This window comes from Mercurialis annua, linkage group LG3, assembly GCF_937616625.2.
Source record: "Mercurialis annua linkage group LG3, ddMerAnnu1.2, whole genome shotgun sequence".
NCBI lineage: Eukaryota > Viridiplantae > Streptophyta > Magnoliopsida > Malpighiales > Euphorbiaceae > Mercurialis > Mercurialis annua.
The window spans coordinates 67,223,883-67,250,455 of NC_065572.1; the positions used below are offsets into that span (position 1 = coordinate 67,223,883).

A 26,573-nucleotide genomic window follows, 5' to 3' on the forward strand; every position below is an offset into this window, starting at 1 on the left:
GATTGCATCTTTTCATTGTATTAGATTATGTAATTTTGTAGTTCAGACAGTTACCCTTTTGTTTGATTGCAGATTAGAAAATAATGTTAATTGATGGGCAGCAGTTTATCTTTATGTTATTTTGGTTTTATGTGCAGTTTTTTGTTTCTAAAATTACCCTTTGGAGAAAATTATTTGATCATATGTATGAATCAACATTTCACTTAGTAGTTAAATTCAGATTTTTTATGGTGTACAAGGTTCAAATTATCATAGTTAAATTTATAAACCTATTAGATTTATTTGACATTTGTTGATTATAATGTTCAAATCTGCAAAGGCATTACACACAGATAAAAAAAATCACAAAGCTGTTGAACTTGTTGAATTCCAAATTGAGATTTGACAAATTTGAAATAAGAATTGTGCAATTGGATCTCTGAAATATTTTTATTAACAAGAACCCTGTATTCTCTTCGAATTACATGATATGAAGATCCTAGCAGCCAAAAAATTATCAAATTCAGCATTTGAAGCCAAAAATAAGGACACCATGGTGAAGGTTACAATTTCATCAAGAAAGAAACCTTGATGCTGCCCGTTGCGATAACAAATTTCAGGCAACCAGTTTATCTCAGTTCTATCCGCGTCTCTCATCAGTTTTTCAAGCAACTCTCCAATGGATATTTTGCCGTCACCATATTTTTTGAACTGCCGCTTGAAATTCAGTTTCAATTGCTGCACCTGATTGGAAATTAAAAACATAAGCAGTTAGTCTTTTTCTATGTTTACCAAAGTTTACAAAATGAAAAACTTTTGGCAACCTTCCACAAGGGCGAGTCGAGCTTTGCATTTGAGAGAACATGAATTCTCGGAGGAACCTTTTGAACGACAATAGGATAAATGATATATCTACTGCAAATGACTATATCACAGAAGTAACACAAAATAGGTGAAAAATTGTACAAATGTTTTTCATCGGCAATAAATTTTCTGGGAACTCATACTTTAAAGAAGTTCTCTAAAAAGAAAAGAAATATATAATTCCTAGCATGACCGTATACCGGAATTGATGTGTCCAAACTCAATTTGTGAAGACTCCTGATATGAGCTATGTTGTTTTGAAGAAAAAAAGAGTTTTCTTTAGATTTCAAATCAGTATTGGATGATATTATGGACTCAATGGACGAATCTTGCAGTCTTTCACCCAAATTGTCTTTACTAAAGAACATTTTGCAAGAGGGACTACAATGTACACAAATCATCAGGAACATGGAATTAACAGCTTTAGACTAAATACAACTATAATTAGTATATAAGCAGATTAATCAATTTCTCTCGAAGCACTTAGAATGCTGACCAAGTTCAAACGAGACAGAAATGATGATCAGAGCGCCATATTATTGCGAATTTGAAACGGAAAACTAGCATTTAACTTCATTTTTCGTTACTTGTTAAGGGGAGTTGCTGCAAAAAGATTAAACAAGCCATCTGCCTGCAAGTTCTTAAGCTGTTGTTGCTGATTTTGGGCAATGGTGACATTGTTGGATGCACCGCTGCCCTTAAGCCCCACCATTAGATGATTCAACGACAAAAGTAATAAGAACCGAGGAAAAGAAGGTTGAATGTGTAAATTTTCCAATAACATACCTGTTAAAAACCCTGTTTCAGCAACATGTGCAAGCAGCATACCTGTCATGTGATAAATACAGTAAAACAAAATCCTATCAAACAAAAAACACTTACAACTTAATGTGAGAGTTTCTACCATTAATTAACCAACATGGAGAATAGAGATACCTACCAGTCCTAGCTTTAAGTTCTAACAAATGAATCTCATCAAAATCAGATAATAAGACTTGTAATGTATTTCATAATTGCCAATGATAGCTAAAATCAGAGAACTACTGCAAACAATCACAAAATTTAAGATTCTCAAGAAGGATGTACACACTTTCATCATGTTTGCATACATGTAATACTAACCAATAACATCTAAAACCTACTGATCCATTAAGCAATCAAAATGAGAAATAATAAGTTTACTAAGCAATCAAAATGAGAAAGAATAAGTTCACTGAGCAATCAAAATGAGAGACTACCAAACTTTCCAACTTCAATTTTTTCGGAAATTAGATGTCTGTGCATTCATCTCCACCCAAAATTTTCCAAACAAAGACTATAAATTAAAAGTCAATAAAACACTTCCAAATCCTATCTCATAAAATCCCAAAAGCCATTTCAAGTATACCAAATCAAATTCTAAAATTTTCGGCCAATTCACTCCAAATTCTCATGAAATTTGACAACCCATGTCATCAAATCGAACAAAAATCCTACCTTTGCAAACTTTGGTTAAAAAATTGATAAAAGTTCCAATCTTTTTAAGAACAGAGTAAATAACATAATAACAACATAACATACCATGAATTGATCGAGCTCCTTATCATCACCGACCAAACCCTGACCAAGAGCTGAATATTTAGTTACAACATGCTGAGATTGAGCAAGCTCAGCATCAATTCTCGGCAACTGATCAATCGGAGTAGCGATCCTTAAACAAGCTACATGTAAGGGGCATTTTGCCAATTCATTATTCCATCTCCACCACCAACGCCGCCGCCGCCGTTACCATTCTCACCTCCTTCACTCTTATTATTCATAGTCTCACTGTTATTATTATTCATAGTACCATTGTCACCGAATTCTAACTGTGATTTAAATTCGTCACCGGCTGAATAAATAAATGGTCAAATAATCAACGAAGGACATTAATCAGAGAATGATCTAACGGTTGTGCAAGCCAGTGGTACCTAAACTTAGGTGGTACTGTAGAACGACCCATACATGTGATAACTATATATAAAATAATTGATTAAATATAAATGGGAATTAGGTCAATAACTTAATGCTGAGCAGCCCATAGGTTTGTTTAACCTATTGAATGGAATTGAAAGTTTTTGAAAAGTTTGGCTCCTCGTTGGTGTGGGACCATTGGGATTGCTAATATTGGATGGAACTTAAAATACAATCTTTTACAAAATCTTGAAATTTGATTCTTTAACTAATTTCATTCATTATTCTATCAACCAAACATTGATTTTAAGGTCCAATCTCTTCCTTTTTCTTGTCTCCTTTGGCTTAGGATAGCGTGGATAAGATCTTAATTAAGATTTGTTAAATTTTTTTAAATCAGGAATTAAGATTTGAATGTTAGAAAATCTGGATTGCTAAACACCGCCCCTTTTTACTTAGCACCGCACAGCCACATTACATTTTTGCCCTTTTCACTTTTTGAATAGAAAACCAACTCATAAACAAAAAACATAAATCCTCTCAACTCATTCAACTCTATTCAAAATTCATATTTTACGAAAATGTCGGATTCCGAACGAGATGAAAATCGCCATAATCTTCTAAATGAACCTGCAAAACATAAATACTTACGTTTAACAAATCGTAATAATATGTAATACAAAGTCGTAATAATATGCAAAAAAAAAAAAATCATTTTAACGTTTTTTTTAAAAAAAAATTAATTTCCGGCCGCGACATTTCGGTCGCGGCCGGAAAAGGGGGACGCCGGCGTCCTCTCCAGAAGAGTGGACGCCGGCGTTCGGCGTCCCCTCTAGAGGAGGTGACGCCGTTGGCGTCCCCTCCTCTAGAGGGGACGTTGGTTTTCACGTCCTCTCCTCCGGAGAGGACACCGAATTCCGGCGTCCCTCCTCTGGAGAGGACGTGAAACGCAATCGTCCCCCTTCAAAAAATTTAAATAAAAATTTAAAAAAACTATTTTTTTATCTCGGAAAAGCCGAAAAAACTTGTTTCCGAACGTCGATATTCGTTTCCCAACGAATTATACTCGTTATCCGTCATTTTACTCGACTTTTTACGTAGTTGTTCGAGTGTGTTCGAATGAGTTGAGAGAACTTTTTTTTTTTGAAATTTTGCTAGAGGGGCAGAAATGTCTTTCGCCTGTGCGGTGCTAAATAAAAGCGGGCGGCGAATAGCAACACCCTAGAAAATTAAAGCACAGCTATCATGGGTTAATTTTAAACCTAATCCTTATATTCTTGTTTCAAATTACACTTTACTCCAATTGAAGGGCACTAATTATTATCCATTACTCTAATACTTTTGTGAATGTTCAATAACTTCCAAGGTATCAAAACATTATATGGATTTGGTGAGAAAGAAAAGAAGTTATATGGAATTCTTTTAAAGGTTTATTTTGGATTTTCCAATGAAAATTTACATTATATTTTTTAACACCGAGTACTTTTTATAAAGTTGCAAGACTTTCAACGTGTATCCATGCACGGAAATACAATATTGTATTTTTTTAGGCCAAATGTCGTAAAAACGCCAAACCTTTTATAAAAGTTTCACAAAAGTCCCGACCTTTCAATTTTGTCGATTTTGGCCAAAAATAAATTATTTGGTTTCAGTTGTGGCCAAATCTCAATTTGATTTCAATTTGTCTATGTGGCGCCTATGTGACGCCTGTGTGGCATGCCAAATATTGAAAGTTCAGGACTTTTGTGAAACCAAATAATCCATTTTTGGCCAAAATTGACAAAATTGAAAGGTCTGGACTTTTGTGAAACCAAATAATCAGTTTTTGGCCAAAATCGACAAAATTGAAAGGTCAAGACTTTTATGAAACTTTTGTGAAAGGTTTGGGCTTTTTATAACATTTAGCCTTTTTTTATGAATTCCTTGGAATATTGATTGGGATTTTAAAAAAAAAATGTATTTTTTTTCAAATATCGTCTCTCTTTTCGGCCACCCGCTATTTTTCTTTTATCTTCACCTCCACGGTCTCCCATTATTAATATATGAATCTTATTTTGTCGTTGGTTGATTATGTATATAAAAATGTGACCGCATAATCATGTTGCATATTGAGGCGGCACATCTTGCATGGAATAATCGCCGCTAATTAGGTTTCCGATGAACGACCCTTTTGACTGTGCAGCTCGTTGTTGAGCGAAAGAATTTTACAAATGAACTTATATGAACATAATAATATATCAAAATTGATAACGAAATTTGTCTTTAGCACTATCATAACAAAAGAATTCTACAAATATTTCTCGCAACTAATTCATATCATCTATCTCTGCTTTTCCTGTCCTAGTGGCAGGTTTTTCGGGTCAACTCGAGTTAGCTAGTATATATGCAGTAACGATTCGATCAGTATTAACAAAGGTTTGAACAAAAAAACTCCAATTGCTGGTAGTTCAGTCTCTGCTCAGCAATTTAGGCCTTTTCGAAGCTATATTGGTCGATAAATATGAATAAGAGCATGATGGTGGCTCCGATGATGCTGGATCACAAGTAGAGCATGGCGAAGATAATGGAAAGAGATCATCTTCAATATTTCTCTTCAAAAGATTTCTCTTTTCCTTTTCCTTCTCTTCTCCTTCCCCTCGGATTAAGAAATTCGTTAATCGCTTCACATCCGCAAGCTTTACGGGTTTGACTAAGAATTCCTCTGCCCCTTCTTCCAAACATCTGTTCATCATTAAGAAAATAGAATTAGATCTTTGGTAATTAGACATGAATTAGATCATTGCACAAGTTGAAAACTTATGAACTTCTATATTTCGAGTATCATTTTCATTTTTCTAATTTGTAACCGATCTATTAAACAAAAATATACTTTTATAATATGTTCAGTGTTTTTCGTTTGAGCGTTTCTATTTCCGCACTACAAAGGATATAACAGATCACAATCTCAAACTCAAAAACAAAAATGAAGTGAAAATAGTACCTGTCAATTCGAGTCAAAACGTTCTCAGATGACATGATCACAACAGGTATTTCTCTGAAAGCTGATGATTCCTGCTCAAAATCAAATTTAACATTCCATTAATAAACTAATCCAATTTTATTTCAGTTACTTTCAATCCAAATAGTCTATCAAACCAATTAAACAAAAGGATTCCAAATTCATACCTTAATCTTTTTAAGCAGCTCATATCCAGTCATTCCAGGCATGGAGTAATCGGTCATAATCAGATTAATTTTCAAATCCTGCACAAACACAAACAAATTAGAACATTAAAAACTAACTCAACAATCAATTTTCTCAGCAACCAAACAGAAAATGGAAAAAAGAAAAAGAAAAAACTAACTTACATTGAACCCAACAGAGCTTTGATCTCCATCCAATCCAAGATACTGCAAAGCTCTAGTTCCACTATCAACAGCAGTAACTGCAAAATACCCAATTCAATCAGCTCCCCAAATTTTCAATCTTTAACCAAAAAACAGATTTTCAAAAAAAAGATCAAACCTTTGCAAGAAGAAATCTTGAGCAACCTCTCAATAACTTTTCTATCAACAAGACTGTCATCAACAGCAAGAACATGAAGTTCCTCAGTACCATTAGCAGAAACACCAAACCCATGTGGCAAACTCTGCCTGAACACCTCACCGGCCGCCGCTGCCATCTGATCGGAGAATAAATGATATTTTAGAGTAATGTTTGAGAGAAATGAGAGATGGTTTATAAGTAAAGGAAATGAAATGATGGAGTAAAGAGAAAGATTTGGGATTATAAATAAAAGAAAGGGAGGGGTGGAAAAAGAGAGATTCTGAGGATCTATAATTTCTTGAGATCTTTGCAAATCTTTTCAAAGGAGCCCCACTTTTGTCTCTTGTCGTCTCAATTTTTAAATAGACTGTTCCCTTTTCTAATTATTTTCTTTGACAACAAATAAAGTTTGTAATTATTTTTTGATTTGGGACTGTTTATGAACAGGATTCTGAGTTCCCATACGACAACACAAAACGCGTTTCTGAACGTTTTTTCGGTTCTTTCGTTGCGGTTTCAGTATTCATTTGCATTTGCAGTTTCTTTATTTTTGACTGTCCAATCCATTCACCATTGTCGAAACTTCCGCCAGTTTTAGATTGGAAAACACATATTTTTAGTCCCCATATTCTCTTTTACTACTAAATTATGCATATTTGTATTAATTAAGTTTATTAATTAATTTTTTGACTGTCCATTCACCTAACTAAAATTTACAGTATTAGTTAAGTTTTTCCATATATCCACTTAGGTGAAAATATAATAGATTCATGTTTAAGCGAATAAAATTTAATAATTTCCTATTCTTTCTAGATTTAATCATAAAAAATATCACACATTTTCGGTATATTTTCGTTTTTAGTCTAAGCTTTTAGAATAGACAATTCATTTTTCAATTTTGAGTTTTAATTATGGTCCTTTTTTTAAATTGAAGTAAAAACGTGTCCTTCACATTTGAAATTTTTATAGTAAAGACAAATTTGAAACTATAAAAAGATATATTTGAATTTTATTTACTTTAATCTGAATAAATAGTTACAACTGAAATTAAAAAATTGTGCTAAAATTGACAATTTTAAAATTTTAGATCATAAACAAAATAAAAAGAGAAAAAGAAAAGTATCGGTTAGATGATTAAATCTTATTTTCAAGAAAAAAACATTAAAAAAACATAAAATTATGTAAAATTTAATTTTTTTTATCTATTATGTTTTTATAATCTCAAATCTCTATGTAAAAAAAAGTACATATCTTAAAAGTTAATTACAAGATTTGTATTTGACATTTTGTTTCAAAGTTTTTTTTTTTGGGAAAAACATTTTGTTTCAAAGTTAAGTAAAAACATAAGTACGAATTTTATATGAAATCTGTTTTTTTAAATATAAATTTACATTTGGATGCCCAAATCAAATTTTGAATAGTAAGTTAATACCTTTACAGCCTTTATTCTCTTAAAAGTCATACTACTCTCACCTCCTCCCAATAGGTTTCCAACTTTCCATTTTCATCCTTGGAAACAACTTTACCGTGATTTTTTTCTCTCTAAATGAATTCTTCTTGTGCTTAATTAAGTAACATATAATATAATCATATCATAATTCAAATTTTATAAAATTAATTAATTTATACTAAGTATCAATCATCTCTATTTATAAATTACCTTTTTTAATAATTTGATAAAAATATTTATTCATTGATTAAGTATCTCCCTCAAAATAATCTAATTTAATTAGTTGTCACTTGTTTATAAAATTTAAAAGATATAAATGCACTTAAAATTCTTTTGTTAGTCTACCTCCAAGTCTAATACCTTAAATAATTTAATCTCCTTACTATTTGAATTATAAATGTAATATTTTAATAAATTATATGGGACGTAAAAATATAGTTTAATCATTAAAAAACATTTCATATTTTTGACTTTTTTATTTATAGCTCATACTTTTAAATTTTTTAATTTTAGTTTAATTCTCAATTTCTAATTTCAATTGTAACAAATTGTTCAAATTAAAGTAGAAAAGGTTCAATTTTTATATTGCTACATGTTTCAATTTGCTCCTGTTGTACCATTAATTAAGAATTCCATATAAGAAGGGCATATTTGAATTTTTTTCCACTCCAATATAAATAAATGACTAAAATTAAAATTAAAAATTAAAAAACCGTTTAAAATTGATGGTTTTAAAAAAGTTTGAACTATGAATGAAAAGTCGAAACCTAAAAATGTTTAAGCAAATGGTATATAATAAAAAGATTTAAATGCACCAAAAATTACCAAATTTCGCGTGTTTTTGATATTTAACATAATCTTTTAATTTTGGTATATTTAACATAAACTTTCCAATGTTTTGCAATTAAGACTACGTGTGTTTTCTTTTGAAAAATAGTGTTATTTTACATCTAAAACGGCGCCGTTTTAATGTAAAACGGTGCCTTTTTACATCCAAAACGGTGCCTTTTTACATCCAAAACGGTGCTATTGTCTTTAATTGCAAAAATTTGAAAGTTCATGTACTTTTTTACCAAAATTAAAAGATTATATTAAATACTAAAAACACGTAAAAGTTGATTTTTGGTGCATTTAAACTTAATAAAAATCCAAATAATATAAAATAATTAATACTATGTGCCAAGCACATTACAAAGGAATGGATTTCCATTATTTTACAATGGGACTTCAATTGCAAATCTGCTAAAAACATAATGAATCTTGCATATCAAAAAATATATATGCAAGTTGCTGAGGCACATGTGGAAACCAATTCTATAAAATGATATTTCAAATCATTTTGAGATTTGAGTTTGTCTTTTTGTAGTGCAAGAAATATATATGATCCAAGATTCAGTGACACACATGCTTTTGCTGATATACCATTTCTTGAGCATATATACTTTATTTGATTGAGTATGCTTTTAATGTACTATTATTTTCATTCAAACAATAGGTCATAAAAGGAAACCTTATTTTATTTGTTGCATTTTTAACACTTTACTAACATTACTTTTTAATAGTATTTCTTGATGGACATTTGCTACATCATGCATTATCCAATCGATCGGATCATATAGATATCACTTCAACACAACATAGATCGTCGAAAAAAATCTTGGAGAGCATGGTTCGATTCGGTGTGAAAATTTCTGATTTCCGACCACCCCTGTAAAATTCAAACTCTGAACTTCCTTTGTTTGTTTTACGGTTCTTTCAGTTCGGTGCACTAAAATTTCGCTTTGGTACGGTTTAAAATGAAAAACGCAAATTTTTAATTTATCACCAATAAAATTATATTCATAATTATTATTTTTACTAAATATAATGATTATTTATTATATAATATAGTACTTAAATTATAGCCATGTAATTGAGCTGAGTCAGCGGTGTCAATCGAGTCAAATACAACTAGAAAGAAGCTGACCTGGTCAGGTTACGGTAAAAAGCAAAAGTAAGAGAGACCTGAAAATAGTGAAAACACAAAAATTACAGAAACCGAGGTAAGTCCAATCGGCGGCGTCAAGAAATAGAAAGCCGCCTATTGGGTGGCGGTGTGCGGTTGCTTGTCACCTCCCGATTTATACACATCCATAGGATTACATGGTACGGTCAATCTTAGATATGATCACTCAGTTGTGGGCCCCATTTTGCGTATCTGATCGGATCGGATCTGATCATTGAAAATAAAAGGATACCTATTTTAGAAGATAATTAAAGGAGATATGGGCACCGGCTCATGTTGGTACTTCATTCAATTACTATTTCAATCCACTAATTAATACTATAGTGCACTATGATACGTCTATTTTTTTTTCTAATTTCGAACTTTTAAAATTTAAACACATATCTAAATGTAATTAACAAATTATATTCTATAACTAGTACTCGTTTCTTCTTGAATTTTCTTACGTAAATGATAAATTATTATATAGAGTAAATAAATATAAAACTCCTCATATGTTACTCCCTCCGTCCTAATAGAATTTTCCACTTTGAGAATTTTTTTTGTCCTAAAACTCTTATCCACTTTTAAAAAGTAACTAATTTTTACACTCAATTTTTCTATATTACTCCTATTTAAAATCCATTAATAAAAGTAAATTGTAAGTGGACCCTATATTAAATAGGGGTATGACAAGAAAAGTAAGGAAAATTTCACAAAAGCTATAAACAATAATTGTTTTTCTTAAACTGTGTGATAAAGGTAAAGTGGATAACTCTATTTGGACGGAGGGAGTATAATTTATAGTTTGTGTTTCTAAAAATTAAACGATTTCGTACTTCACTTTTAATTCCACTAATAATTAGAGGCTTCCGTTATTTTCGTTAGTAATTTGATATTACTTTCAAACGATTTGATATCTCAATTTTAATTATATTAATAATTTAATACCGCACTTTCAAATTATTTGGTATCTCATATTTAATTTCGTGAACAGTTTGAAAACATATAAAACTAAAGATGATAATTGTTTGCAAAGTTAAAAGTGAGATACCAAATCGTTTGATTTTCAAACAAAAAGTCTCAAACTGTAAATTATAACATATGTGGAGGGCCTGACAGTAATATTATTATTAATAATCTTAAAATATACTACATAAATAAAAAAAAAAGTAGAATCAACAACCTACCATTATATTAAATAAGTGTGAGTGTTATATGTTTTTTAAATCTAAAAATTAAAGTATTTTATCTATAGAAAAGGATTTTGATATTTATATCTCTCTAAAATTGGTTATCAATTTAAGACAATTATTACTTTTGATTTTTGTGCGAATCGGTTTTATAAAAATGACTTTTACGGTTTGATCAGTTCAATATGATTAAATTTTTATAACTTTTTGGTTTAAATATATAATTTTTTTTAATTTTTTAGGAGAGTCTAATTTGACCAGTTTTAGTAGTCTATCGAACTAGTTTAATTACTCAGTTTGTAAAATTTGTCTTTGTTTTCTTTTAATTGTCTATTTTAAACAAAACATCATATTAAAAAGTCATTAAAATTCATTTAAATGACAAAATAATTTTATGTACACTTACTAAAAGTCAATAATTTAACAAATCTTTTCATTATTTACTAATTAAATTAAAGGGAATTATGATTATTCTTTTAAATTGTCATTGAAGTTGGATAATTATTTTTTTAAATAGACATATAAAAGGAAACCAGGTAATATACTAGTAGGTTGAACATTTTAGTGCGTAATTTATAAATACGGAAGGGAAATAAAGAGAGAACAGAAGAGGATATATGATGTTATATTTCATTGGAGTTTGAGCTGAATAAATATGTAAGGGATGTAGTTGGGATTTGATTTGATTTGCTTTTGATTTTACTGAGTTGGCTCGTCTATTTCAGGAAAAGTAGAGCAGCTGCTTCCAGTTCAAGGATCCTATGCCAAATATTTTATTGTCCTTTCTTTTGGACCACTTCTCTATCTCACCTCACAACATCTACTTTTTCTTTTAATATAAAGTGGTCAACTTTTATAATCTTTAAAAAATTTCCAGTAATGATTTCTGTGGCATATATCAAAATTTGGATACAGCTTTTATTTACCTTTGTTAGTATAATTGTTTGAGATTAGTCCACTAATGGATGATTATACTAGAAATATTTTTCACAAAAAAAATATAGCACAAATAGTACAAGAATTGGATATTAAACTGTTAAATTATGAGTTTAAATTTCCCCCAAACACTTTTTTTCCTAATTATAAAAAAAAGTTACTCAAAATATTATGTATTACTTTTATCTGAAAATAAAAACTACTCTGTCTATTTGATAAAAATAAAAAACTTCAATAGAAATTTTAATTTTAACAATTTTAACATCCAACAATACCTTTTTAGTTTTTAAAAGTAAATTATTATAAAACTAATATGTTTAATACCACCCTTAAGACGCAAAGTGAGTTTTTAAACGAAGTCATAGTTCCAAAACATACTCATGTAAACAACCGTCTAAAAATTTCATATTTTAAATTGTAAAACTTTAAGAATTAATTTCCGACACTGCTATAATTTACAATTTATGTTTAAATTGCAAAACACGTCTAAATTTATAATTTTTTACAGCAATTTTGAGAAAATTGAGCACAAAATGCATAATTTGGTTAAGTATTAGAGCTCATAACCCACAAAATACAAATAATCCGAACCTTTAGTGGACATGGGCCGGAAAAAAACAGCTGTCACAATAGCCCAGTGTTTATATAAGGAAAAACAGACAGCCCAATAATATAAATGGCCCAATGGTTTATCCGTTGAAGATAGTAAACGGCCTGTCGTTTACCAAACCAGACATCTCTCACGCACAAATTGGAGGGATCAGCTCAAAATCTGAAAACAGGTGAAAAAAATGGAGGAAGCCAAAGCAGCAGCTTACTACGATGAGCTAACTCGAAAAGGCGAAGGCGCCGCTCGGTTCAAGCGAGGCCTCGGCTTCTCCAGCAACGACGACGACAATTTAGCGCCGTCGAGAGGATCAGCTCTCGCTTCTTCTACCTCATTTCTCAGCAATTTTGTAAAATCATCATCAGACCCTACACAAATCTCCAAATATGAAAAAGAAGCTCAGCTTCAATCCATTCAAAACAAACTCAAAAAGAATAAACTGAAAGACGAGCCATCGTATAAGGTTTCCGGCCATGGAGACAGCCATAGGCACAGGCATCGGTCTAGAAGTAGAGATAGGGATAGAGACAGAGATAGGCATAATTCTCGGCGGAGTAGGAGTAGGAGCAGAAGTAGAGAGAGATATAAGGAGCGGAAATCAGACAGAAGAAATCGTAGTAGGAGTCCGTCGCTGCAAGGAAGGCGGAGGTCGGAGAAGAGCTCTAGGAACGGTGATGCGGCGCCGGCGAGAGATAGAAAGGAGACGAATTATTCAAAGTTGATTCGAGGCTATGAAAATATGGTAATTTAAATTATATAAAAGTGAGATTAGTAGGATTAGCTTTGCTTTTTCTTTATACATACAAGTAAACAGAAAAAAATATCAATATATTCGTCTGCATTTTTGTTTCTTTTAATATTGAACTAATGGAAATGTGGATTATTTTTCCTTTGTGAGCAGACAGCAGCTGAAAAAGCTAAGGCAAGGACGAAGCTTCAGCTCAATGAAACTGGTAAGATATTGGCATCTTCCAGCTTAGATTTCAGTTATGATATCGTGTTTTCCCCCTGCTCATGAGATTCCTAGATTTGCTGTTTTATCTAGCAATAGTTTGTAATTGTAATCATATTCGGGTCAACGCTAAATAACTTTTTGCCTGAACTAAAAAAATAAAAAGTGGAATGACATAGATGGGTGGTATGTTGCAATGTGTTCAAATTAAGTTAGTAAGATTTCTTGAACAGCATGAAATTAAGTGCCTAGAGTTGTGATTTTAAATATAGTCTTAAGGCATCGATAGCATTTCTAGAAAAGTTAAAATATGACAATTTCTTGTTTCATATTTTTGGATTGAGACACTATTCTTTGTTGCGCTGCCAGATTTGGATTGGATGATGGAATGGTTTTTCAACCTGGGCATTTTCTGATTTAAATTTTATTAACGATGTTCTATTGTATTTTTACTTGCAGCTGAAAAAGATACAACAAAGGGAATGGGTTCTGGTTGGGAACGATTTGAGTTTGACAAAGATGCCCCTCTTGATGATGAGGAAATTGAAGGTTAGACATGATTATACCACCTTGCATTTCAGTATATTCTACAGAAGTAATGCAAGGGTGTTGGCATCTTGTTTGTGTTGTTATTTAAGTGACTGCTGGAGTATGTGACCTGAAAAGTGTGTCCAGTGTCGAGAAATATACATTAGATATGCATCTAAATTTAAGTCCAGAAGTTAAAGCTACGTCTATGTTCTAAGGATTTTACCTTTCTTTCGAGTGTGTGTGTGTGAGTATCTCACACCCATGCTACTTCAAGCACACGTAGACAAAATGTTGCATGATAAGAAGATAGAATACATCTTTATCTGCTGGTCATTCTCCTTTGTTTCCATCTTCAGAAAATCGCTCCTCTTTGCACACAAAAGAAGGAACTCCATGGAACTGGCATGAATACGTTTTCATGGATCAAATGTATCCTCTACCTTTAGTACTGGCTATGACTGAAGATATAGTGTGTATACTTCATGTTGTTTTTCTAGTCATGCCATATGGCCTAATATTATTCTTCAAAAATGCACACTCCACCTGTGAATGTGGAGATTATCTGTTGTGAATTTTTAAATCACAGTGCTGGAAAATGATATGATATATGTATATGTATATGTTGTGCAACTTTATTGACTGGAGTCACTGGACTGATATCGAGTATATCGCGTTGATGAATAGTTTATTGTGCCAAGTAAAATTTACGGGATATCTTTGCTTTATTTGCAGCTGCAGAGGATGATGTAGCACTAGTGAAACACATTGGTCAGAGCTTCAGATTTTCTGCTGTTGAGGTATATACTTCATCAATGTTGCATGTACCTTTTTTTTTTAGATCTCACTTGAATGTCAATATTTTGTTATCTATTCCGATGTAATCTAAACTCTATGCTGATATGAAGGCAAAAAAGGAGGATCAAATTAAAGTTGCTCATGATGCTGCCATGTTTGGAGCACCAATCCTAGGATCGATGATTTCAGACAGCGAAACGGAGGCTGACAACAACGAGAAGGAGAGCATTAAAACTGATGTTGCTGCCAGCCTTCTAAGTGAGAAGGTAAGTGGCTTCATATTAGAGTAAGAGAGAGAGGCGAGAAGCCAGTTTAAATCTCGTCTTTTTGCATGATTGGCAGGTGCTTGCAAAGCAACAAGGCTCATGGCGTGACAGGGCTCGTAAAACAAAAGAATAGTTGGATGAAGAAGGTGCATAAGAAGGAACATGCGTGGGTACCGAAAATTACCACAAAACGTTGCACTCCGTAATTGAAAGTATGTTCGTCAAAAGAATTCATTAGAGGCCTTCTGCGGTATAAAATACCGCTAGGAAAAATCCCCTAGTTTCAATGAGATGTAGATGAACATGGGAGTATTAGCATAGGTTACAAGTTTCTTATGTGTATACATAGTTTATATATGCATGCTGAAAAAATATCAGCTTCAATTCCTGTAGAATCATGCTAATCCTTGTACATTTAATTTTAAACTGTCACTGCAGACTTAATAGGTTGTTTTGTGTTAACTGTTAGCCACTGTTAAGAGTTGATAAAAAATTAATACTCTTTACAGTTTATTTTGAAGTTCTATGGTTTAATTTCCAAATAGCAACAGCTAAATTAAATGTATTTTCTCTGTTGCTAAATCAATTATATTTTCTTTTGGGCTGTATTTGATTTGGTTGTTAGCTGATGTTGCTGATAGAGATGTTGCTTATTTTTTATTATTTGTTTTTCATTTATTCATATTATTAACTAATCCAAACATGGCCTTTGGTAGTATTAGAAAAGAGAATTTCACTATTTTTCTAACAAAAAGAAAATGAAATGAAAACGTTATATGAATTTACAAAATATAAAATGAGTAAATAGTCAACTCGGTTTATAAGCTTGTGACTCGGGATCAAATAATTTAATCTCAGCCATTTTATATGATAAAAAAAAAGAACAATAATTTATACTTTAGGTCAAGTAAGACATAAATGACTAAATTTTTTGTCTTTAATTGATTTTAAAATAGAGAATATTATCCTAGATTGATTTAAAAATAAAAATATTGTTCTTAATTAATTAAAATAGCTGAGATTGAATTAGTTGATCTCTAATCATAAGTTTAGGACCGGATTGAACCTTTCTGCAATATAAAATTGTTTAATTTAAAGAAAACATATTCCAAAAGCATCAAGATGAAAAGACAGGAATGCCATCACTAGTAGTAGCGTGCTTAGCAATGTACGCCCTATGAGACGTGTCATTATACAATTGGATAGGTAAGTCTGCTGTCGAGGACGCAACCAATCAGGCTCTACATTTGTTCAACATCAAAAGAAAAACAAAACAGCACGAATTTCAAGTCAGGATAAAGTCACAATTTTTTCATCTCTCAGGACTCTCTCTCGCTCTCAAAACTCTCCGTTTCCCTCTCGTTATCTCCGATCTTCCGTCAGTTGAGTCGCGGCGGCTGAGTTGAAATGGCAGGTAGTAGATGGATCCGGCCTGAGGTATGTCTCCCACAGGAATCCCGAACTGATCTATTATTCGTATGAATATAAATTGTTTTTGTTCCGGTTGATTAATTGATAGATTGTTTGATGTGTGTGTATTTTAGGTTTATCCTCTGTTCGCTGCCATGGGAGTCGCCGTTGGTATCTGTGGTATGCAGCTCATCCGCAACGTCACCATCAATCCTGAAGTCAGGTCTCTCTCTCCGTAGATCTCGTTTACTAATTCTTTTTTATATTTGTTTCTCCATACTTGAGATCCGATTGTAATCTGTATCCAATCAAAAGATTTTGAGTTTAATTTTAGAATCTTGTGCGATTCCTATATGAACTGGTTAATTTCACATTTTGAAAGAATTTCTATCTATTGTAGTAGAATAAAGGATCGATTCATCCCTCAAGTTTCATTGAATTGTTTTCTGATAATTAAACTCATAGCTTGTCTAATTTAGGTCATTTCAATCCTTGAGTTATAGCATTGAATCAATTGTGCATGTCTCTCAAATTAACAGTTTAATGGCTGAAGTGATTCAAATTGAACAAGTTTAGGTTTAATTGTTAAAAAACATTGATTTTTTTTTTGTGATTTTATTCCAAGCTAAATTGATCGTTTGTGTTATAGTAATACATTGATTGGACGAACCATTGAGTCAGTTTTGATGGTTTAACTCATTATATTTCGTGTTTGGTTTTTATTTAACGTGAAACAGGGTTAACAAGCAGAACAGGGCTGCCGGAATTTTGGATAACTTTGAGGAAGGGAGAAAGTATTCTGAGAACTTTCTGAGGAAATTTGCTCGTAACAAGAGTCCTGAAATTATGCCATCCATCAATCGCTTCTTCACAGACCCCAACTAAACTGATCAATTCTTCACTCCTATGCAAAATTGTTGGATACAATGTCTGCAACCCAATGCTGCTGTTTGTGACAGAAGTTTAGTTGTAGTGATGTGTGTTTACTGAATGTGGTTCAAACTGAAAATAATATATGGGTGTTCGCTTTGCAACTTTTTTCTACTTTGGAATGAACTCTGCATCCTCAGTATCAAAAAACAGTACTGAGTTCTGAATCTATTGATGTTTCATATTTAATAATGCTGTGTGAATATTACAGTGGGTGTTGCTGCTAATTGCAATATATGGAGTCATTTGATGAGATGTACAGGCAATAATCTCTTCTTATTGCTCTAGTTTTCGACTAAATTACTCTACAACAAATATATTTTGGTTTGGTGAATTCAAGACAAAAGTTTCTTGCATGTTTGCTTGGAGAATTTACCATTGCCTACTATGAAAAATTTGAGTCTTGTGTTCATGACAATGTAAAGAAGCTTCTCTTAAAAATAATGATATGTTAACATACAAATAATTCATGCAATGTTGGAACTAGAACCCTCACTTGTACATAGAATCTCAGTTTCCTAGCTACTAGTTCACAATTCTCTCAAATGCCTTGCGTCTATCAACTACAGTGGCGGTTAGCATGATCTGTCGTATAAATTATAGCGATGTTCCCATTGTTTGCGTCGTAGGGAAATGAGATTTCGGTTCTTGCTGCATTGCATAACCCAACACTTGCTGCTCTTTCCAGAAACAGAACGAGGACAAAGAGTTAATCATATCCAATAAATCGATTTCCTTCATACTCCTAATAATACAACCTAGTAAAGAATTCTTGTGCCGGCACCCCTTAACTCTTGATCATGAAGAAGGTGAAGCTTCGGCAGTATTAGCAGAGGCTTCAGACCAAAACTGTCAATTGCAGAGGTAGAGTACAACATCTGAGAACAGCTTTGCATTCTAAGAGTTACTGCATCAAAATACAACAGTCAAAACTAAAATTTCTGCTTCCTCAATAGAGATTAACGCTAAATCACTTAACAAGATTAAAGTCTTATAATGTGTTTGGTTAAAATGAATTCTATAAAAGTTGTGTTTGGTTTGCTAACAGAATCCATTTGGAATTCCAATTACCAATTCTATAGAATTGCGTATACTTATTTTCAGTTCTATCAAAATCGGTAGAATTTGGAAATGCACATCAGAAATAGAAGATTTTTTCACGCAGTCTCGGGAGTTTCTTACTCCGTTGTCCTTCTATTGACAAAAAACGCCTTTTCTTTTCCTCATTACTATGGTGCTTTCTTTTATAAAATGAATTGATATAATTAAATGTTACATTTAATACTTATAAATTTATAATACCACACACAGTATGAAACTGGGGGAAGAGAGGCATACTGTTTAGAATCTGTCAACATCTCGGAAGAAGGTTGTCAGGGATGAAAATGTTCAACATCCATCGAAGGGAAACTGGATTCTGAAGCTCTCATTCCACGAAGCATACTCTTTGCTGTTTCCTTTTCCTGAGCCACAAAGATAAATAGAAAAAGGTTAACCTATATGGCACTACCATAAAAACCTGTAGAATCATTTCTCAAATTTATATTTAATATTGTTGATGTGATAGGCATAGAAGTTAGAGCTCACCGGGCCAGTGTAATCCAGAAGACGAGTACAATAAACTTCTGCTTCTTCAAATCTTTTTCGCTCTCTACAGTGCTGTGCAAGAAACAGCAAAGCTTCAACCATATTAGGTCCTTCTCTCTCTTCAGCTTCCATCCTCTCCAAATCCTTCTTGTAGTAAAATGCTGCCTCTTCAGCACGCCCAAGCTCAGCATGAAGCTTTGCTAACTGATGCAGAGCTATTGCCTCCCTGTCATTGCAATTTGCAGCTCTTCTGTAACACTTAATTGCCTCCTCAAGCATGTGAAGTTGATCAGTCTCGTAACACTGAGCCATCGCTATCCATAACCGAGAATCATTTGGCTGCAAAAATACGGACTTCTTAAAATAATGAAGAGCATAGAAGGGCATGCCCATCATTTCATATGCTTGTCCAAGACCATACCAAGCTCGATAATCTCGAGGATAGATATCCACAGCACGTCGATACGCATCAATAGCAGCTGGAGTGTTTTTCATCTCTACATACTCATGACCCATAAGAGTCCAGGCAGATAAATAATTTTTGTTCAGCTTCAGTGCCCTCCGAAAGTACATTACAGATTTCTCATGCTGCCCCTTTAAACTGTAATAATTTCCAATGATGCAGCAGGATTCAGGTCTGTATTTGTCAGTCGTAAATACCCTATGAGCAAGATAGCTGAGGGCAGCAAAACATTCCTTAGCATAGAGCACATTGGAATACATATCCATGTCTTCTATTCGATGAGGGTCAGTCCTTAGGAGTTCTTCAAATATAACTTCAACCTGCTCGAATTCCCTTAAACTGTACTGAGCTTTGGCAATTTGAGCCTGAATATAATTACTATAGCTGAACGTGCTTTGCAAAGATTCATATTTTGCAAGGGATTCATTGTGCATCCTTAGTTCTTGGTAAGCACTCGCAAGAAAAAAATCCTTCATCCAATGATAGCTGAGGTTTAGGCTGCTCAAGGTATCAGCCGTAGTACACAAAGATTGCAGCTCCGACCAAGCACTCCAATTCCAAGGATAGTAATTCACGGATTCCACAAGAACTGTAAGAGCAAGATTCTGGTTGCCTTTCTCTTTAAGCACAAGACCGTATAAGTACAAGCCAAAAGGATCTATTGTGCCATTCTTACGAAGTGTTGCAAATTCTCTATCCAGTGATGCTAGCTCACGATTCACGGTATCACTTTTACCCAAGGGGCCTTCAAGCTCTATCATCTCTTCTTCCTTCCGCTTTTCTCCGGCCTTTAACCAAACAAAAATGAAGAAGTGAGAACATATCAGTTCATAACTATAACATACATAGGCTTGACTTAACTGCTGTTCGTCTTGTAAATTGGTTATATGCAGATTATGCCCCACAAAATGTGCATGGAACTTCTAATAACTGCATCATATATTGTCAATGTAAGAGTTTCAATGCTAATACAAGTCCACCATAATCAAAGTGTATTACTTGCAAACTCTAACAAGCTAAAAAAACTAAATTTGGCGGGGATCCATTCATGTTAGAGGTTTCTTTTCTCGAACCTTCTCTTCCTCAGCAACTAATGTAGAATGTCAGAGATAAGGGAGCTCACCATAAACTCTTATCTGTGAACAAATTCAATTATATTACAATATATATTTATAATTTCGTTGATTAATTTTTTTTTATATTTTATAATGTTATTGACTCTATGATATATTAGAGAGAATCTATCTAAAATATCTAAATTTTATAACATTTTGCATTCAAGAGATTTTATTTTGTATTGCAACGGGAGGTCATTTCTTTTTATTATAAAACACTATTATACTAGCAGAGCCTTATATCAGCAATCATTGGTAAAAATTGACGTGAATTAATAATCATACACTTACTTGTCATGAATATTGTTTGATCAGAGATAATTACGTGAAAGATAGAATTTTATGAGACAGCTTCTTAAACACTGGGCCAACTAATTAAAATTGAAATTCCAATGCTTGCAAATCAACAATAATTACTACTACAATCTCAAGAAATACATACATTTGTCTGGTCATAACATGAGACATTAGCATAAACGACAGGGTTTTCAGCAATTACCAAAGAATAAGACATCCTGCAGCACATGCAATTAATATGGTTTAATGTTTAAAAATAATACTATCAAACTCCCATGTCCACACATTTAAAGTTGAGCAACTTGATGTTTCTTGCAGAGTGATAACATGCAAAACAGTCCAATGATTCTTTATGAAGAACCATTTCATTCTGCATTCTGGTCACACGATGCTTTTCTCAGTCTTTAAATAAGGAAGATAAATCCCTTTACTGGTCAATTTAAACCAACTAACCCTCAAAGAACTTGTTAAGAAAAAGCTAAAGCTTAATACACTTCATAATTCCAACAACATACTTATCCCAGTAAGCCGAGTAACAATCTCCTAACAAGAAAATATCAACAAAATAGAAGACATCTTAGTGCAATTATAACATACCAAATAAAGTGCATAACATCTCAAGAACACTGATTTCTTCCCAGTCTGATCTCGAAGAACATGAGCAGCCCTTCTATACTCTCGGCAATCAAAGTAAGACTTCGCCAAAAGGTAGAAATCACCATCAACCACCTCATCTTCCTCCATGACAGGAGTAGAAACATACGACATGCCAGCTGGCGGCGTAGAAGTAACATCATTGGTGCGAAATCTTCGACGAATACTCGAGCTTCCACGCTGGAACCTAGTATTTGAAGGGGTGAACTTTGCAGGATCCAGCTCAATTCCCACCAGCTGCTCTCCCGCCCTGAAAACCACTAATGATGAATACGATAAATCTCATTGCCAATAACTAATTTACTAAAATCCGCTTTTATATTAACCAATTCCAGCAAATAAATAAATTCAAAACACAAATTCAACCAAGATAACATGATAAAGTGTTGAACTTTCGTATTTTTTTTCTTGTGCTGAAAAAGTTTACCCAGATAAAAGAATGCCCCTTTTTATCAAAACAAGCAGACCCAAAAGCAGAATATGAAGCTTACAGAGAAATTAAGTAGAAAAAGGAGTAAAAAGAAGCAGCGAGCGATGTAATGAGAAATGGGGTTTAGGGTTTAAGAGCAAGAAAAAGAAGGCAGTACCATTTGGAGGCAGAGTAAAGACAACGATCGGTGAGTTGTCGAATGGCAGTTCGGAGTTCAATTCTGCAATTTTCTCTTGAAGTCATGGATCTTCTTTTCACTTTAAAGTTTGAACTAGACAAACGAGGATGATTTTGAATCTAAAATTATGAAATTGAAGTTTGCTGGTTTTACTAGGCGCCCAGGTTTGAAATTCATTGATGATTGGGAAGAAGAGAGAGAAAGCCCATTTCAACAAAAGCCCAAAGGAAAACTTTCGCTTCTTCAAATTTCAACAAATGTTCGTTTTGCCCCTTAATTTTAAAACATATATTAAGAACAAACTCATGACTCTGAACAAAAATATATGCGAGTTGATTAATTTGGCTCATTTTATCCCCTCCAACTGAGGTGGTATAAAATAATTAGAGCAATTGAAGCTGAACTTGCAATAAATTATTGGACCATTAAAGTTGAAAAAGCAAAACAAGTTAAAACGTTTATTTTAAGAGTGTTTTTGTTTAAAGCGCTTATTATAAAAGTGCTTCTGTTTGAAGTGACGAGTTTAACTTTATTTGATTTTTATTTCAAGAGAAAATAAATTTCTGTTGGTTAAATTTTCAACTCTTTTCTTCTTTAGTTTTAGGGAAAAGTCTTATAAGCCCTTAAATTTTTACTAAAAGAATATTTGTTTTGTTTTAACTTACCTTAAACATAGCTTTTAAATACCAAATTAATGTACTCAACTTCAAAATTATATTGCCGGTGAGTCCTATTTCAAATGGCTATGGCTAGATTTTTCAAGTGCATTTCCGTCTTGAGGTCGAATTTTAACGTAGTCAAGTTTAAACTGATTTGATATTATGTTTATCTCAAACTAACTTAAATTAGATTCTATTGGTGAAAAACAAAACTTGAAAATTAAATATATCAAAATGAACAATGGCAAAATAACTTTTATACTCAGCTTGAAAATAATAAAAATGTCATTTTTCATCCTTATGCCACTGACCGTTTCAATTAGGCCCATAGTAAAACCCTCCTTTCCCTTGCTACATACCAAACCTTCAACTTCCTCCCACAAGAAAACATGACCAACAAATGCTCACCAAGCTACTCAAAGCCAACCACCCTCTCCCCCGTCTCCGCCACCATTCCACCGCCACCCTACCACCGTCATCCCCACAAGCCACCTCCATATCCCACCTCATCCTCAACACCACAAACCCACAAACACTAACCCAATCCCTCCACTCCCCCACCATCCAATGGACTCCACAACTAGTTAATCAAATCCTCAAACTTCTATGGAACCATGGCCCGAAGGCTCTCCTTTTCTTCAAAATCCTCTCACACCACCCTTCATATTCCCACAAAGCTTCCGCCTTTGACCACACCATCGACATTTGCGCCCGTCTCCGAGACTTCCGAACCCTCTGGGCCCTTGTCTCGCGCATGCAGTCGTGCCGCCTCGGTCCTTCTCCGAAAACCTTCGCAATTATTGCTGAACGGTACGTTTCCATCGGCAAACCCCATAGAGCAGTTAGAATTTTCTTGTCAATGCATGATTATGGCTGCTTTCAAGATTTGAATTCTTTTAATACAATTCTTGATGTGTTGTGCAAGTCTAAGAGAGTTGAGATGGCTTATAATTTGTTTAAGGCTTTGAGAAGTAAGTTTAAAGCTGATAATGTTAGTTATAATATAATTGTTCATGGCTGGTGTTTGATTAAGAGGACACCTAAGGCTTTGGAGATGTTGAAGGAGATGGTTGAGAGAGGTTTAACTCCGAATTTGACGAGTTATAATATAATGCTCGATGGGTATTTTAAAGCTGGTCAGATTGATGAGGGTTGGGATTTCTTCTTGGAAATGAAGAAAAGAAAATGTGAGATCGATGTTGTTAGTTATACTTGTGTGATTCATGGACTTGGCGTTGTAGGTGAGATTAAGAGAGCTCGGAATGTTTTTAATCAGATGGTGAAGGATGGGGTTCTTCCTTCCGTGGCTACTTATAATGCTTTTATTCAAGTTTTGTGTAAGAAGGATAGTGTTGATAGTGCTATATTGGTTTTTGATGAGATGGTAAAAAAGGGTTATACGCCTAATTCGATAACTTGGAATTTGGTAGTTAGAGGACTGTGTCATGCGGGTGAAATGCAGAGGGCGTTGGAGTTTGTGGAACGAATGGAAGGTGATGAATGTGAGCCTAATGTTCAGACGTATAATATTTTGATTAGATACTTTTGTGATGCGGGAGAGATAGAGAAGGGATTGGAGTTGTTTGAGAAGATGGGTACTGGGAATTGCTTGCCGAATTTGGATACCTATAATTTACTAATAAATGCGATGTTTGTGAGGAAAAAATCGGATAATCTTTTGGTGGCAGGGAAATTATTGGTTGAGATGGTTGATAGAGGATTTCTTCCTCGAAAGCTTATTTTCAATCGGGTTCTTGATGGGCTTTTATTAACCGGCAACCAAGATTTTGCAAAAGAGATTCTGAGTTTACAGAGTAGATGTGGCCATCTTCCACGTAAATTCAAATTATGAAGCCTTTTTTTAATTTGAAATAGCTCCATAAATGTGCAGCATATCTGGTCGTGATAACTTTTTGAATTGTACAATATAAAACAGCTGCAGTATCATAGTTAACAATGCTGCTGTTATTCATCAGCTTGGTATTACAGTGAGGTTAAGAAAACCGGGAGAGAGAGAGAGAGAGGCAGGTTTTCCTTTTAGTAGCTAGTTTTATGGCATTGGTGCATCACTATTTGGAGATATTACAGTAGAATGCTGAACTTTCTAGTAGATTGGTGAACATTGAAAAAGGATTAATGCCTACACTCACCGGCAGTTTGGTTACAAGACTATCTTGCTTGCGGTGAGAGCTCTGTTAGTTTTCCAAAATGCTTTTTTCTTTTTGATTGTATTTTAAAGTGCATTTTTTTTACTTTATACGATTGTATTGTAGAAGTTTTTGTTTAACTTGCAAACTAGTTATTTCCCTTGGGGCTTAATTTGAAGCAGTTGGTCTAGCTACCTGAGTATGTATCATAGATTCTTAGGTTTCAGACCTCGAGATACTCTAGTTGAAATGTATGGTAGTAAAGTTGCTTGAAATTTCATGCCCATTTGCTTGCATTAAAGGTTTAGAAACATGCATCTGTGACTGGGAATACTGGGAGCACTAGAAATCTGCTAAATGACCTAGTTTTGTTTATTAATAACAGAGACAAGATAAATTTGCTTCTCAAGGGTGTCCGTTTACTTGCTTGTGCATACATTTATGTGTTCACAATTCACATCATCATTGGCGATTATAGAGTGCGTTTTCCCTCAACTTGAAATCATTCTCTCTCAGCTGCAGGTTCTTAGACCAGAAATTTGTCATTTGAGGTTTAGTAGTACATAGAAACCATATTCATTCCTTATTTTCGTTTCTCTTCCCAGGCACCATTGCTGGGTGGTTATGGTTTTCATGAACTAACAAACAAATCCATACATTTGGGGATGATGATCTGCAGAGTACAGAACTACAGACTATAATTCTGGTTCCCTTTTGTCGGCTCCTTTAATGCTGGCCGCCTCAGTAATTAATTATAGGTAAGTTTATTATAGCTTCACAACTTATGTAGTAATTATGTTGAATAAGGCTCTGTAGTTTATTTGTGCGACCTCAGGTTCTAACGACCGCAGCGTTGCTGTCTAAAAAATAGACTTAGAAACAACGTATATAATCGCAGATTAGTACGAAGGATGGAGTCGCCACTAAAAATTCGGTGTCTACAGGTTTCCTGTATTTATCATCCTTAGGGCATACGATAAGGGATCGTGATGCGGAGGAAGCAGTTTGGCATGCTTAGTGAACTGACTGATTCCCCCAGCTCAGAGAAGCAAAGAGATTGTTTTGGCATGTCTGTCCCTTGTAGAGGGAAATCTGTTGCTTTTGTGTTTAGACATGGTCACATGGGAAACTTCTTTTTACTGAGCTGGTTAACGCATTGTAGTATATGATAATGTAATTTGCAGACATTTTTGTATTTTTTAAATGGGAGGTCACTGGACAAGTTAAGGTGGTGTTTGGTTCAATTTTATAGTGGAATTTATATTATTTTTAAATGGGTTTTAAATGAATTATTGTGTTTGATATCATAAGAATAAAAAATGGAATTCATTTTACATTATTTTTTGAATATTTTTAAATTTATGAATTTCTTATAAAAATACCTTTTTAATTCTCTCCCTAATTTTTTTAAAAAAGCTTCAAAATTTATGAATTTTTTCTTCTTATGTTTATGAAATTTTTCTGTCTTTAATTTTTTTTTTCCCTCAAAGTATTTAAATTTTGTCGTTCTAAACCTTTTTATCATTAAAATTTATGATTTGTTGTCTCTAAAATTTGCAAATGTTTCTCTAAATCTTTTAAATTTTCTATCTCTAGAGAACTAATTAAAGTACCAGATTGGATTGGTCAGTTCAATCGGTTGAACCAATAATAAACAATTGTTCGTTCCAACAAATCTAAAAAAAACC

The 26,573-nt window shown here is 33.3% G+C and overlaps 6 protein-coding genes across 19 annotated transcripts; 3 read left to right on the top strand and 3 right to left on the bottom strand.

Annotated features, from left to right (window-relative positions):
- Positions 1 to 389: 389 nt before the first annotated feature.
- Positions 390 to 2,812, bottom strand: LOC126671638 (uncharacterized). 4 transcript variants are annotated; one of them, XR_007639066.2, is made up of 3 exons: positions 2,404 to 2,812; positions 804 to 1,671; positions 390 to 723 (listed from the first exon to the last, which is right to left on the bottom strand). XR_007639066.2 is itself a non-coding variant. In XM_050365422.2 (2 exons), exons 1-2 carry the CDS (start codon positions 2,427 to 2,429, stop codon positions 1,427 to 1,429), a joined length of 303 nt encoding a protein of 100 aa, XP_050221379.1. In that variant the 5' UTR covers positions 2,430 to 2,812; the 3' UTR covers positions 390 to 1,426. The 4 variants fall into 4 exon arrangements, 1 of the variants encoding a protein (XP_050221379.1); XR_007639065.2 differs by having other exon boundaries at positions 390 to 1,629; XR_007639064.2 differs by having other exon boundaries at positions 390 to 1,671.
- A 2,206-nt stretch (positions 2,813 to 5,018) lies between these two features.
- LOC126675371 (two-component response regulator ARR5) lies at positions 5,019 to 6,632 on the bottom strand. Its single transcript, XM_050370005.2, has 5 exons — positions 6,281 to 6,632; positions 6,124 to 6,200; positions 5,941 to 6,018; positions 5,756 to 5,826; positions 5,019 to 5,496 (listed from the first exon to the last, which is right to left on the bottom strand). The coding sequence occupies exons 1-5, from the start codon at positions 6,435 to 6,437 to the stop codon at positions 5,223 to 5,225; spliced, it is 657 nt and encodes a 218-aa protein (XP_050225962.1). The 5' UTR covers positions 6,438 to 6,632; the 3' UTR covers positions 5,019 to 5,222.
- A 5,938-nt stretch (positions 6,633 to 12,570) lies between these two features.
- On the top strand, positions 12,571 to 15,459 carry LOC126675466 (uncharacterized). 3 transcript variants are annotated; one of them, XM_050370110.2, is made up of 6 exons: positions 12,578 to 13,213; positions 13,373 to 13,424; positions 13,883 to 13,972; positions 14,687 to 14,751; positions 14,860 to 15,015; positions 15,092 to 15,459. In XM_050370110.2, exons 1-6 carry the CDS (start codon positions 12,656 to 12,658, stop codon positions 15,146 to 15,148), a joined length of 978 nt encoding a protein of 325 aa, XP_050226067.1. In that variant the 5' UTR covers positions 12,578 to 12,655; the 3' UTR covers positions 15,149 to 15,459. The 3 variants fall into 3 exon arrangements, with proteins under 3 accessions (XP_055961238.1, XP_050226068.1, XP_050226067.1); XM_050370111.2 differs by lacking the exon at positions 15,092 to 15,459 and having other exon boundaries at positions 12,574 to 13,213; positions 14,912 to 15,009; XM_056105263.1 differs by lacking the exons at positions 14,860 to 15,015; positions 15,092 to 15,459 and having other exon boundaries at positions 12,571 to 13,213; positions 14,311 to 14,752.
- An 827-nt stretch (positions 15,460 to 16,286) lies between these two features.
- Positions 16,287 to 17,610, top strand: LOC126673258 (uncharacterized). The gene is made up of 3 exons (XM_050367339.2): positions 16,287 to 16,452; positions 16,560 to 16,648; positions 17,163 to 17,610. The coding sequence occupies exons 1-3, from the start codon at positions 16,423 to 16,425 to the stop codon at positions 17,308 to 17,310; spliced, it is 267 nt and encodes an 88-aa protein (XP_050223296.1). The 5' UTR covers positions 16,287 to 16,422; the 3' UTR covers positions 17,311 to 17,610.
- Positions 17,611 to 17,767: 157 nt separating this feature from the next.
- On the bottom strand, positions 17,768 to 22,264 carry LOC126673257 (anaphase-promoting complex subunit 8). 2 transcript variants are annotated; one of them, XM_050367336.2, is made up of 5 exons: positions 22,059 to 22,264; positions 21,415 to 21,721; positions 18,943 to 20,193; positions 18,694 to 18,818; positions 17,768 to 18,262 (listed from the first exon to the last, which is right to left on the bottom strand). In XM_050367336.2, exons 1-4 carry the CDS (start codon positions 22,142 to 22,144, stop codon positions 18,729 to 18,731), a joined length of 1,734 nt encoding a protein of 577 aa, XP_050223293.1. In that variant the 5' UTR covers positions 22,145 to 22,264; the 3' UTR covers positions 17,768 to 18,262; positions 18,694 to 18,728. The 2 variants fall into 2 exon arrangements, with proteins under 2 accessions (XP_050223293.1, XP_050223295.1); XM_050367338.2 differs by having other exon boundaries at positions 21,415 to 21,731.
- A 788-nt stretch (positions 22,265 to 23,052) lies between these two features.
- Positions 23,053 to 26,159, top strand: LOC126674541 (pentatricopeptide repeat-containing protein At1g74900, mitochondrial). 8 transcript variants are annotated; one of them, XM_050369004.2, is made up of 3 exons: positions 23,053 to 24,921; positions 25,271 to 25,407; positions 25,491 to 26,159. In XM_050369004.2, exon 1 carries the CDS (start codon positions 23,139 to 23,141, stop codon positions 24,588 to 24,590), a length of 1,452 nt encoding a protein of 483 aa, XP_050224961.1. In that variant the 5' UTR covers positions 23,053 to 23,138; the 3' UTR covers positions 24,591 to 24,921; positions 25,271 to 25,407; positions 25,491 to 26,159. The 8 variants fall into 8 exon arrangements, with proteins under 8 accessions (XP_050224961.1, XP_050224964.1, XP_050224963.1 ...); XM_050369007.2 differs by having other exon boundaries at positions 25,271 to 25,364; XM_050369006.2 differs by lacking the exon at positions 25,271 to 25,407 and having other exon boundaries at positions 25,491 to 25,643; positions 25,702 to 26,159.
- Positions 26,160 to 26,573: the final 414 nt, after the last annotated feature.

What these genes read in the sequence shown, in the direction of transcription:
- LOC126673258 (XM_050367339.2), top strand. Translation starts at nt 16,423, where the DNA reads ATGGCAGGTAGTAGATGGATCCGGCCTGAG. An exon ending in GTAGATGGATCCGGCCTGAG is followed by an intron (nt 16,453 to 16,559) that starts GTATGTCTCCCA and finishes TGTGTATTTTAG; the next exon opens with GTTTATCCTCTGTTCGCTGC. An exon ending in ACCATCAATCCTGAAGTCAG is followed by an intron (nt 16,649 to 17,162) that starts GTCTCTCTCTCC and finishes AACGTGAAACAG; the next exon opens with GGTTAACAAGCAGAACAGGG.
- LOC126671638 (XM_050365422.2), bottom strand. Translation starts at nt 2,429, where the DNA reads ATGATAAGGAGCTCGATCAATTCATG. An exon ending in AGGAGCTCGATCAATTCATG is followed by an intron (nt 1,704 to 2,403) that starts GTATGTTATGTT and finishes TTTGTTTGATAG; the next exon opens with GATTTTGTTTTACTGTATTT.
- LOC126675466 (XM_050370110.2), top strand. Translation starts at nt 12,656, where the DNA reads ATGGAGGAAGCCAAAGCAGCAGCTTACTACGATGAGCTAACTCGAAAA. An exon ending in TCAGATTTTCTGCTGTTGAG is followed by an intron (nt 14,752 to 14,859) that starts GTATATACTTCA and finishes GCTGATATGAAG; the next exon opens with GCAAAAAAGGAGGATCAAAT. An exon ending in CCAGCCTTCTAAGTGAGAAG is followed by an intron (nt 15,016 to 15,091) that starts GTAAGTGGCTTC and finishes CATGATTGGCAG; the next exon opens with GTGCTTGCAAAGCAACAAGG.
- LOC126674541 (XM_050369003.2), top strand. Translation starts at nt 23,139, where the DNA reads ATGCTCACCAAGCTACTCAAAGCCAACCACCCTCTCCCCCGTCTCCGC.
- LOC126673257 (XM_050367336.2), bottom strand. Translation starts at nt 22,144, where the DNA reads ATGACTTCAAGAGAAAATTGCAGAATTGAACTCCGAACTGCCATTCGA. An exon ending in CTTTACTCTGCCTCCAAATG is followed by an intron (nt 21,722 to 22,058) that starts GTACTGCCTTCT and finishes AGTGGTTTTCAG; the next exon opens with GGCGGGAGAGCAGCTGGTGG. An exon ending in GATGTTATGCACTTTATTTG is followed by an intron (nt 20,194 to 21,414) that starts GTATGTTATAAT and finishes GTTTGGTTAAAG; the next exon opens with GCCGGAGAAAAGCGGAAGGA.
- LOC126675371 (XM_050370005.2), bottom strand. Translation starts at nt 6,437, where the DNA reads ATGGCAGCGGCGGCCGGTGAGGTGTTCAGGCAGAGTTTGCCACATGGG. An exon ending in AAAGCTCTGTTGGGTTCAAT is followed by an intron (nt 6,019 to 6,123) that starts GTAAGTTAGTTT and finishes GTGTTTGTGCAG; the next exon opens with GATTTGAAAATTAATCTGAT. An exon ending in AGCTGCTTAAAAAGATTAAG is followed by an intron (nt 5,827 to 5,940) that starts GTATGAATTTGG and finishes GATTTTGAGCAG; the next exon opens with GAATCATCAGCTTTCAGAGA.